Source organism: Rhinoderma darwinii, chromosome 11 (assembly GCF_050947455.1).
Source record: "Rhinoderma darwinii isolate aRhiDar2 chromosome 11, aRhiDar2.hap1, whole genome shotgun sequence".
NCBI lineage: Eukaryota > Metazoa > Chordata > Amphibia > Anura > Rhinodermatidae > Rhinoderma > Rhinoderma darwinii.
Window position 1 is genome coordinate 30680643 of NC_134697.1, and position 12751 is coordinate 30693393.

General features: G+C 40.5%; 1 protein-coding gene across 8 annotated transcripts in view; it reads right to left on the minus strand.

Moving 5' to 3' along the window:
• CPEB3 (cytoplasmic polyadenylation element binding protein 3) overlaps positions 1-12751 on the minus strand; it is a 94344-nt gene that overhangs the window by 11989 nt on the left and 69604 nt on the right. For all 8 annotated transcript variants that reach the window (XM_075840997.1, XM_075840998.1, XM_075841001.1 and 5 more), the window contains 2 exons: positions 3232-3350; positions 1616-1730 (listed from right to left, as the gene is read on the minus strand). In XM_075840997.1, the coding sequence (XP_075697112.1) occupies positions 1616-1730; positions 3232-3350 (234 nt within the window). The remainder of the gene's footprint in view (positions 1-1615; positions 1731-3231; positions 3351-12751) is intronic.

Here is a 12751-nt window from a genome sequence, read left to right on the forward strand (position 1 = left end):
AGAGATTCAATTATAACAGTCATTAGAAAAAGAAAAAACAACATTACAAAAGAAAGAAAAAATAAATAAAAAACAGAACAGGCTTATTCAAACAAACGAGTGGAAACTCAGATGTGAAAAACTGCAATTTTTCACGTCCGAGTCGCACCCATGCAGTACTTGTTTACCTGCAGACTTAAAAACGGACGAAAATAGGACACATTCTATTTTTTCACACTGTTCGTTAAAAACAGCGGTGTGAAGAGCCCCATTGAATTGCATGGGTCCGTGTGCGGTTAGATTTTTTTTATTTTTTTATAATACGCTTGTCTGAATAAGCCATAAGGATCAAAACTACAGAAATAGGATTATGCGCTTATCTGTGTTGGAGATCCTTTTAATAAAAAAAGTATTGTCGAACTATAAACTGATCACAGGGTGTCTTACTACCATAACCCCTAGTATTCAACAATCCCCTGTGGGGAATCTATCGGCAAGTTTGCAATTCCCCTGCAGCACCACCGCAGGGATAATGAAGCATTACATGGCTCTAATTTAAATCAATGTTTTTTCTGTGTAGTCCACCGATGGGCTGGGTCCTCCAGAACAAGAAATGCTCAGTCGAATGGTTGTTTTCTCTAGCATATTGTGTGTGTGTGTGTGTGTGTGTATGTGTGTGTATGTGTGTGTGTATGTGTGTGTGTGTGTGTGTGTGTGTGTGTGTGTGTGTGTGTGTGTGTGTGTGTATACACACACGTGTGTGTGTGTGTGTATGTATACACACACGTGTGTGTGTGTGTACACACGTGTGTGTGTGTGTGTACACACGTGTGCGTGCGCGTGTGTATGTGTGTACACACGTGTGTGTGTGTGCGTGTGTATGTGTGTACACACGTGTGTGTGTGTGCGTGTGTGCACACGTGTGTGTGCGCGTGTGTGTGTGTGTGTGTGTGTGTGTACACGTGTGTGTGTGTACGTGTGTGTGTGTTTATCTTAGATCTCTATAAGGAGGGGAGAGGAAATATGCTCTAGGTTTATAATAATGGGAAATAGAAAAACATCCATCTTTGCAGACTTATATTTTTAATAAAATCAGGTTTCTGAATTTACGCGTTATACATCTGTCACTTGTGCATGTCAGGGTGTCGCCTCTACCCAAAAGCTTCATGTCTCTGCACGCCTCTACCCAAAAGCTTCATGTCTCTGCACGCCTCTACCCAAAAGCTTCATGTCTCTGCACGCAATCCAAAGAGTTTACAAGGATTTACAGTTGTGCGCACATGTGCCCAAAGAAAACGCTTTTACCATTTGTCTTTTAGTTGGTGCTGCTGGTAGGTCCGAGCTAGGGCTTCCTCCAAGGAATACCAAAATGAAAATAAAAAAAACACAGATAATTAAAGTGTCTGAAGAGGTTTCAGTGTTTGAACTGTACCCGAGACACTGTCGGTAGATCTGGGGTCCAGACCCCACAGGAAACCAAAAGCAGAAATTGTTCTGCCACTACTTGCAATGGGAGAGAAGCCAACCATTTATTTTACATAATGAAGGATAAACCGGAAACCTGGTAAGTATATGGGAAATAGACAAAAAGACAGGACTCCTGATTAAGTGCTTGAAGCTAGAAGACCCCTCTTACCAGCTTGTAGAGGTCGTGGAACACCTCCAACAAATATAGTTTTTCTTGGATCCAACGGTTGAGAGCCATCCATGACAAAGTCACTGTCACTCAAATTCCAGGGTCTAATCTGGACCTGAATGGAACAAGTAAGTTACAAGCTATAATTATATTATTAAGCCTTACACAGATCACAAACAAGAAACATCCTACTCCTTCTGCAATGACAAGCAAAGGGAAAAACCAGCAGTCATCTATGTGCTTGTATGCATGGGATAAATCGCAGCCAACAGAACTCGTAATGACAAGTCATCTGTAGAGATATCGCATCACTTGACCAATGCACCAGCCACAGTGATGTCACAAATGTGATGTCATGAACAATACACAAGAGTAGGTGACAGCATCTTGCTTGCAGAAGTATTATTTACTCAAGTAAAACTTGTTTGGCATAAATAAGTAATACTTTTGCAAGGAAGATGCGGTTACAAATTGTGATTGGGAGTGAACCATCCCATTTGATGACTCTACATCAATGGATTAAAAGAGGGGTTACCTTTCCTGTTCTCTTTTACTGGACTTTTAACATGTTATTGCATTAAATTATCCACAGATAGCATCCAGGGGGCCAAAAGTCTGGCGGACAGGAAACGTTGTGAAATTAGGGGACAACTATCACTTTTCAAAACTCTTAAATAGGGCAGTAGCTGGTACGTTTAGGGAGTACTCTTCTAATAACCCACACTAGCAAAAATCTGCCCTTTTGATAGGGTACAACATTTTGAGCGTTGTATGAATGACCTTCTACTGACCAGGTTTAACTGTTACAGGTCTTTTGTTGCCCGTACGTTTAAGCTGGCCACAGAAGTGGCATGGCTGTCGTCAGCCAACAGCTATCAGCCCCAACTGCCCCATAAAGAAGCTGAAAGTCGAAGGTGGAAGCGAAGTGGATTAGTTCTGAGCTTTATGGTTCTCTTACCAGGGACGTAAGTAGATTTCATACAGACTTAAGAGGGAATTTATTTAGTGGGTTTGGGCAACACTTAACTAATGTGTATTTATCTTCTGCCACATCCTGGTCTCGGGTAGGGGCAGTATTTTTGAGAGCTGAATACGGAGTCTTATAAAGCGTGCATACAATCTGCCCTCTGCTATTGTCGGAGGAATAGCCCTATTTAGTTTTGATCAGTTTAACAATCTTTATAACCCCCTGGTGATAATCTATTCTGAAAATAGAGAAAAGGAATGTTTCAACCTATTGTGAAAACAAGCCAAACAAAAATTAACACACAGGCAAAAAAATATCAAAATCAGAAAATGACTTAAAATGGATTGTCCCTTTTGGATAATCCGTTTTTGTTAGAAAGGTCCCCCAAAATTAAATGGATCACAAGATATCCTTTTCAGACTCCCTAGTTGTGGGAGAATCTGGCAGCAAGAGTTAAATTTCCCTATGGCACCCGTATCAATACAGTGTCAGAGAAAAGAGCGACTTGCTACCCATGCCAACCCCGTTTTTCTAGGAGAGTTTGGAAACTGAAGTTGGAAATTTTCATGGGCAGCTTGAACAGACCCTAAACACAATTGAATATATATGTGTCCGTTTTCTTGAAGGTGATGAAATACAAGTTCCTTACAGGTTTGTCCTTGATGGTGGGGCTGGACACGCACAGGTAAAGCTTGCCGTCTTCCTCTAAACAGGCGTCTATCAGAGCCTGCACGGAACTTTCCTCTTGAAAGAGCAGGAAGGCATAACCTTTAAAAAAAGAGCAAAAACAGCCACGTCAGGCACGGTCGTCATAACCACACTGCACTATTAATAGAACAATCCAATTTTCCAGTCCATCAGCATTACCACCGATGCCCTCTGAGGAACAAATCCTTTAAACGTTGCGTAGAAAATACCTACTTTTTCCCACCAGTTATTACATTAGAATATAACTTAATAAATAAAATCAACCTTTAAAATCTCTTTGCTTTTCCCGCAGGGAACACAGAACTGCAATGGCACTTTACAAAAAGGAGCAGACATTTAAAGGGAAGCCTAACAACTTAGAGCTTATGAATTTTTAAGCTTCTACATATCCTATTGATATAAAACACCATCCTTGTGCCCTTTACGTAGATGTAGAGATAAATTGGGCACATCAGAATATGAACGAGCAACAGGAATGATAATTTATGATTAAAAACGGAGCATTTACAACCAGAGGTTATCTATCCCGATCATTCAGCAAATGTATCTTGCTTGCTTTCAAATGATTATTGATTAAAAGTTGTAATTGAAACAATTACAAAATAATATATGTATCTACAAGTTTGCAAAAGTTTACAGGATGCAAACAGAATTACCAGCCCAGTCAGCATTTGCACGTGGTGCTTCTGCCAGCACAGGACGGCTTCAAGTGACGTAACAGGCGCCGCCGACACAGTGAGCCACCCAGTGGTCCCCCTCGCAGACCACTCAGTACAAATAGTGTATTGCCATAGGTTGGACTTTTGTAGAAGAGGGCTTTCCTCTGTGTGTGAATAGTGTCAAATGAAGGAACCTCGCACACTCAACATAATAATATGCATCCTCAGTGCCACCCTGGAGCCCTGCAATTGTTTTTGGGGCATGCAGATTTTTTACTTTAAAAAGAACACAAAACAAGTGTCTCTATTCACCATGGTTTCGCTGTGGATTTGAAGCAGTTTTTCCCCTATGACTGGTAAAAACTGCACCACTTAAGTTACCATTGCAGTTTTCCAAAAGGGATTATACAGGTGAGGATTGTTAAAACTCCTCCGAGTCCAGTCCATGAAAAACGGAACATTTTTCATCAGTTTTCCCGACTTCTGAGACCGTCTTCAGTTTGTCAGTCTGACATCTTTTTTTCCTAAAATTGTCCATTGTGAGATCTTTCTTGTGAGTATTTTTGGCTTCTGACCATGTCTTACATTCAGGACCACACTGCTCTGACTCTACTTTTCAAAATGTCTCCAGGCAACCATCCGTGAAAACCGTCAGTGTGGTGCATGGTTTTCACACAGACCCATTGACTTCTATAGGCCATTCCTGGGTGAAAAACGGACAAAGATACGCTGCGTTTTTTGTTTTTTTTTCATCACGAATGAATGGCCAAAAAACAAAACAAATAATAAATAAAAAAACAGGATCATCTGAATTGTCCCATTATACTATAATGGGTCAGTGTACAGTCCAGGTGTGGTCAGTTCTACACTCGGATGTAAAAATTGTTCGTCTGAATGAGCTCTTAAAAAAGCAGTTCTAAAAAAAAATGTCCTGGAAATGCTTCGTTCATTAAAATGCAATAGCGGACTTGTGTTTTTTGTTTTTAGTTCAATGGTGAGGGAAGCGGAGGCTTCCCTTTGCCTTTCCGTTGAGGGGTTAAACCAACGGAACCCCTCAACAGAAGGGCAACGGTGATGTGAACAAGCCCTTACACAACAGTTTTTTTAGTATAACAAAACTAAAAAAAAATATTAAGAAAAATATATGACATTAAATCTAAAATAAAATAAAAAAAATCTATCTACTGAGGAATTTGAAGTCTCATAGGTGGTTTGGGACAGCACCATTTCTCTAGACCGGGAGAATTTAGAACAAGAGGAGTTGACATTATCCAGAGTCACCTTGAGTACAATGATCTCAGAATGCCAAGCGTCACAGATGAGGAGGCGCTCTCGTATTGAACGTCTAAAGCCTTGCAGGCTTAATAAGTCAAATGACTGATATTAAAATGCCATTTATGGATCCAGGCAGCCAGGTGTCCTTCATTTAGGATTAAAGTGTTCTCGTCATGCAAGAATTGCACAGAAAGAACATGGAAAAGGCAAGAACATCTCAATAACACAAAGAGAGAGAGAGGGATGTTCTGTCCAATAGTGAAATAGAAAAATGCAGAAAATTGTAGAGCAAATGCACTCACAATTGAACGCATTTTATACCGGGCCATAAACAATAAAAAAAACTAAAAACGTCCTATGACTAACCACAGGGACTTACAAAATCTTGAGATAAAGACAGTGTTCTCATAGAAAGAAAACGGCACCTCAACTGGAAAGATGTACTTTCTGCCGCCTCATACTTTTATTGAAACCAGAGAAGCATAACTTGACATTTTATAGAAAGCCGCTTCAATGAAGAAAATTACAAGCCTTGTGCTCTAAAAGGATTGTCACAACCACATAGTAAATTGGCAGTTTTTCGAGACGGAAGCATTTCAATTTACAAAGGACAAGAGACAGAAACTAGTCAGACTCCTAGAAGAGACAAATACCATGAAATGTTACATTTAAAGGGGTTGTCCACTTTCCGCAAATTAAATGTTATTTTTTGTATAATGAAAAGTTAAACAATATTGCTATATATTTTGTGTATTAATTCCGGACCGTTTTCAATTTCTTGGCTTGTTGATATTTAGTAGAAACATTCATTGTTTACTTCCAGTGGATACAATTCTGTCCATGGTCATGTGATGGACACCGGTGCCCAGCTTGTTACTGTATTATGTATCTAAGCTGTGTGACCATCACATGACCATGGACAGAATTTTATCCACTGGAAGTAAACAATGGATGTTAAATTAGGCGTCTTACATTTTTAGTGAGGTTTTTAGAAGCGAATACATATAAGAAGTGTGTGTATCAAAGACTAGAGCTCCAGGTTTTGACCAATAACATTGACTGTTGCACAGATGTGAATGGCAAGTCACACGCCTGGCTAATCCGCTGTCAATTTATAGAGTATACTGCTAAATTGTGTATTTTAAAAAGGGGGGAACCCCAAATAGTCCTAATTCGCTATCTCTAAGATACTCCAATGAGTTATATAACTCAAGGTCTCCAGGACAGTGGCGCAGCCTGAGGCAACCTCAGTGGTGCAGCCTCATTTATGTTGTTGTCCTTCATGCCAAATTCATATGCAAATCAAATATTATCACATCTTACAAGCTGCTTATATACAAAAATCCTGCATGAGAGAAGGATTTGGTCTGGTTACAAGCTGAAAAAGACTAAACATATGTGGCCATAAAATGAAGCGTAAAAATAGATTTTCAATAAAACTTTAATAAAGTAAAGAGACAAGTTATTACCTGCAGCAGATAATGGACTGCTCTAGTCCAATTGCTCACTGAACACCCTGACATTGGCCAGGCCATATCCTAGATACCCTGTTCCATACCAGTGCACATATATTGTACAGACCCATGTGGTGCCTATATGATGAACATCATTAATATACCTGCATAACATGACACACGTTGGAGAATGCCGCAATACTTTGGGCGTCACTATCTCCATTGTCAATAGGGTGTGTCCCTACACAGTCTAAAACGGTCAGCACTAATTGGGTAGTGTCAGACTGTGTAGGGACACACCTCTGACAAGATGGAACGGGAACGCCCAGTTATTACATTTATTCATACATTTCCAGTAACAGAAAAGGCACCACACAGTTCTGAGAAATGATACGGAGGAATTGTTACATCATGGGGATTGCAAGTATGTACTAAAACAGACATGTAGGGAGAACTGATGGGTCCTCATTAAAGGCGCTTTTTTGTCATATACCCCATTACGGAGTCCTGATTAATAGTGGGTGGTCCCCTATTCAGGACTGATTTCTTAGCCAGAGTGCAGAGCAGTTACAAAAAGCGCCTCTTGCTCTGGAGGACCTGACCTGTCCTGTCCAGTAAAACACAAGCCACTCATTGATTTGAATGGGCACTGTGTAATTTCCCTGTGGTGGCGCTGCAGTGAACCCAAACACTTACTGCCGGGTTTCCCCACAGATTACAGCTGATCACTGGAGGTCCCAGCAGGGGGTCATTTTATGGTCAAGAGACCTTTCCAACAAAAAGGATTGTCCAAAGTGGGGAACCCCTTTTAAGATATAAAACGTGGCGCTGCAATTCCTTAAACTTTTTTTCTTCATCGGCCAAAGAAAATGGGACAAATTTCTGGTCTCCGGTAGCTATATGTCAAAATAATATGTGGACCCTCAGTGTCAAATCACCCATAATCGCTCTGCTCTTTCAGCACTATAAACAGGAAACAGAGCTGCAGATGGGAAAAACAAAAACTCTGGCAGCTACTTTTATTTTACCAAGTACAGCTGTCAAAACAGAATTTGGAACCCGCACGTATATATAAATAAATGAATGGATACTTTCATAGCATCAGGGAAAGATCCGCAGTCTAATGAAATCAAATTTTTTAATAATACAGCAAAACAGTTTGGCTTTTTCCCCTCCTTTCACCATGCAGCACTGCAGCTTGTCGGCATGAATTCCAGTAATGGCACTGCCGCCTGCTGAATCCATTCTCATTGTTTAACCAACAACAAGTTAGTGAAAGTGAAAAAAGAAGTCGCACGCTGATAGCAATCTATTGCGAGCGCAGATTGTACGCCTGCGGTACAGCAGTAAATAACACAAACGGATCTCCTAGAAGAAGGTCTTTCACACTCAAAGCTCCTATTCAGAACCTAAACGGCTTTATGAAGGGATAATTGCCCATGTTAGCGCTACAGACATATAAGCTGTAACTGAGAAAGTATTATATTACATGGGATTGTAATGTGCTAGAAGCCAGCACAGCGTTCAATGGAAGCAATTCGCTATTTTCAAGTTAGAGAAATAATCGCAAGTACAGGCCAACATGGATAGACCCGACTTGCCTACTCTCCCAGAATATCCAGGAGACTCCCATTCTCAAACTCCTGGGAAAGCCAGTACTCTGTGGCAGGCAAACAAGTGATTTGTTTGGCTAGCCTAGTACTATTTCATGGAGGGTACTGTGGCTGGCTCCATTGTAGAGAGACCAACCAGGAATTGTGAAAGTATGGTCAAAGTATATTAGGGTGAGGCTTATGCGGTCTCAAAGTAATTTCATGAAAGTAGTCAAGTATGGAACGGATGCATAATGGCAGACCAGGACTTTATGGATTACTATATGTAGTAGGACAACACTAGCTGCATTAAGGGGGCTGTCCACTACTGGACAACAGATGACCTACCCACCGGATAGGTCATCAGTATATCATTGGTGCGGATCAGACACCTGGACCCCGCACTGGTCAGCTGCTCTGGCTGCCTGCGGGCACCGGATGTCATTGCACAGTATGAAATGTACGGAGCTGGAAGCAGTTGGCTCCGTACATTGCATAGGGGCTGTGCTGCCAAACTGCAGCATTGCCGCTCATATTCACTTGAATAGGAGAAAAGCTGCACTATTCTGTGGCCATCTGCTTCCTGCACGGTTGTCCGATGCTCAAAGGCAGCTGGAGAAGCGGATCGGTGCGATAGGTTATCAGTTGTCCGGTAGTGGACAACCCCTTTAAGTTTACATTTTCGAATCAATGAATGCAATCCAAGCAAAACGCAAAAAAAACAAAAACATGGGAAGGGGGGGGGGGATTTATCAAAAGGCATTTATATGGCGTAGAAAAGTTCCAGCTTATGCTGCATGCCATTTTTGCGCTATAATTTGTGACTTTCCACAACTTTTGCCACTTTTTAAAAAGGAGAGGTGGTGGGGTCTCCTATAAACGGACAGATTTACCATCATGGACGCCAAAAATGGGCACAAATCCACGTAATTTAATTCCGGAGCACAAAGATGCACCAAATTTACAAAACAAAAAAAAATAAAAAAAAAATAAAGCAGTAAATGTCTCATTGTACTCCAGCGCACTACAGTTTTAGGCGGCGTATGAACCAGCATGCTTCAGGCAGTTCATGACACGGTCAGCACCTTCAAGAAATTGAGTTGTGGATCGGTCTTTATCTGTATAATCGACTTTGATTAACAAGAGAAATGTTTTCTATAACTCAGCTGAGCAATGCCACTCCTTGAAGGACAGCATCATATACTGTTCATCCATGGAGAAACAAAAGCCCAGAGATCTCATTAAAAGTATATTGGGGTTGACGGGTGTGGAGCTCCTGAATTAAAAAAAAGGGGTATTCCGGTTCCAGCGAATAAATGATTTTCTTTAGGTAATGAAAAGTTATGAAAAGTTTTTTATATACTTTAAATTCCTCACGGTTTTCAAGATTTCTTTGCAGTCATTGAATTAGAACTTTCATGGTTTACTCCTATTGATAAAAGTCTGTCCTGGTCGGGTGATGGACATATAGGTGTACGACTAGTTACAAGACACAGCTAATGACTGTATTGCAACTCATCACCTCTGTACCGGTGTATCCATCACACAACCAGGGCAGATTTGGAAGAAATCAATGAAAGCTTCTATTTCAAGCAGAGATCATGAAAGCCATGAAGACTTGATATAGAAAGTAGATTGGAAAATTGTATGCCTTTCTTTACACAATGTATAACAATTATTTGTAGAAACCATAATACCCCTTTAAGATAATAAACGGCTCTTTAAGATAGGTATAGAAATAGGTTTGATGCCAGTAAAATGAAATACCCAATCTTTAGCCAATTTCAGAACGATTACCTGATCCCAACATACATGCAAAATAAAAATTCTGCAAAGAAAATTAGAAGGAGACTAGTAAACCTATAGAAAATGGTTTAGATCGTAGCAAGAAATAAAAAAAAGTTTTGCATTTACCCAGAAAGTACATTTTTAGTCGAATTTTGTAAAGTTGTGGTGTCAATTTAGATGGGGGGGCCATACTGAGGCCATCATAGCCCTTTGAAAGCTTCTGTGAATAATATTATTATTTTTACTTTTTTTGTCTTTGTACAAAATAAAAAGAAACAAAAAACAAGATATTCTTTAAGAAATAATGAAGTATTTAGTGTACATGGTAAAGCACTTAGCTTTAACGTATTGCAGTCTTTCTGGACCAGTGAAAACTATTTCCAAGTCTAAAGAGAGAGTTCAATAATTCAGTCCAGTAATCGAGCAGGAATGTGCAGAGAATTCCAGTATTTCATTACTAGGAGTGTTCTGGTGAAGCATTTTCCTTACTAGATTATAAAACCATAACAGTGATGTGTGCCAAGGAGTAACGTATTCACGAGGAGCCGGAGGAAGGTGTACGAAATGAGCAAAGTAACCAGAAACCCGATTGTAATTTAATAAAAAACTAGGGTAATTTCAAACAGTTACTTATAGAACAAGTATTCACACGGCAGTCCGTGCCATTCACAAAATATTTATTTATTGCCGTTTATAAAGCACCAACATATTCTGCAGCGCTCTACAGAGATTGTACCAATCACATCAGTTTCTGTACCCAATGAGATTCCCAATCTAATTCCAGATACGAACACATGGCCCAGGTGTCCACCCCGAGCCATCATGATTTCTTTATGCTTAAGGGCTTGTCCACACACAACGGAATTGTTGCAGAAAATTTCTGCAGCAATTCCGTTCAAAGTTAGAGACTTTCTGCTGCGGCAAAAACGCACCATATCCTGCGGTTTTTACGGCAGAAAATGGTGCGTAAATTGCTGCGTTTTCCACAATGTTAGGAGTTGGAGACATCTCTGAAAAATGCAGCAGTTCTGGACACTTTCCGCAGCAGGAATTGACATGCTGAGGTCCAAAAAAATACGCACCGCAGGTCAAATTTCTGCTGGGAATTTTTACGCAGCGTGTGGATCAGATTTGTTACATTTCATCCACTATGCTGCTACTGTATTCTGCGGTGTTTTTTCTGGCTGGAAAAAATACAGCAATTCCGCAGCATGTGGACAAGCCCTAAAAAAGAAAATCAGTGATGGTACTACTACTTAATTTACTAAAAAGCCCTTTACAAATTAAACGACTTTGTAAACCGGCGACGAACGACCGGTGATTAAATATCTCCACCAGGTGAGGAGCGTCAATTAATGACCAGTGACTGTTCCAGAAAGTCGTGCATTAGGCAGTAATGTCTTGAGTAAATGATATATCAACGACAAATAGTTTTGGCATTTATCGCTGGTCTTTTTCTTCATTTACACTAGTTAACGGTTGATAGGACTGCTCAGACAGCAGCAAAACGAAAAATAATTGGCCAAAGTAAACTCACCTCTAAGATATTTATAACACATCAACCAAAGGTCTGAAAGATGCGGGACTTTCCCCTATAACCAGAACAGGGATCACCCGACCCCCGTCCTGACCGGTAAGGGGGCCGCTGCCTCCAAGCAGAGAATCAAATAGAGAGGTCCATGGCTCTCACCATTAATTCCTATCGGAGTTAAGGAAACAGCCATGCTCGCTTGCGGCTATAATAGTCTTGGGCTGTGTTTACATCTGCGTTAGGCATTCCATTTTTCTGTACTGTCACAGGAGCAGAAAAACAGAATTCGGTGCGGTGACAGATCACTAACTCTGCCAGACTTGGCATGAACGGGGTCCATCATCTTACCAGAAACACTAGGGCAGCATGATGCAAACAGAGCACCTTAGATGGGAATACCCCCTCAATGAAGTACATCCTTCTATAACCCCCTACGGCCTATGAACAGGCAAAAATGGCAACAGGCAGGAAACCGTCATGTCTAGGAGATCAGTGGTCACTGTGGGGGGCAGATAATTCCCTCACAGCAAATACCTATTTATCCAACCAAGGAAGTAAGCATTTACAATCCAATAGTGGTCTAACCCTACCTAGAAAACAAGACCGAGCAGAGTTGGCAGCCTAAATGGAGAATCTTCACTATACAATATTTTTATAAAAATCGCAAAAAGCAAAGCCAGTGTATAAACAGGAAAACGTTCCTATATCTACCAGAAACGTTTGTGGAATTCTGTGAGCAAAATATATTATCTTTCTTTTCCATATATCAGCATGAATGTAGCTTGTCAAAGATGGAAATACAAAAAAACTAAAAAGAAAAACTAATTTTGAACATGAGGCCGATTTCAGACGGCGGTAACACCCAGATCTCCTATTGTTCTACTGTAGCAAATTTAGATCACTATAGGGTTCTATAATTACCTAAGTTTGGTTCAACAGAGTGGCAAGATGTCCAGGTATTACAGCCATGACACAGACGACGTAACGTACGTCCACATTATGACTGTTTGAATATTACATACATGTATGTAGGAAACAAAATTCTGCATGTACAAACAGAAATGACTGAGAAGGCCAGTTACTACTGGTAACTACCCAACAAGCATGGTCAGATGAGGCAAGCAACAAGTGATGGTCATTAACTTCATAAAAACTAGTGCTA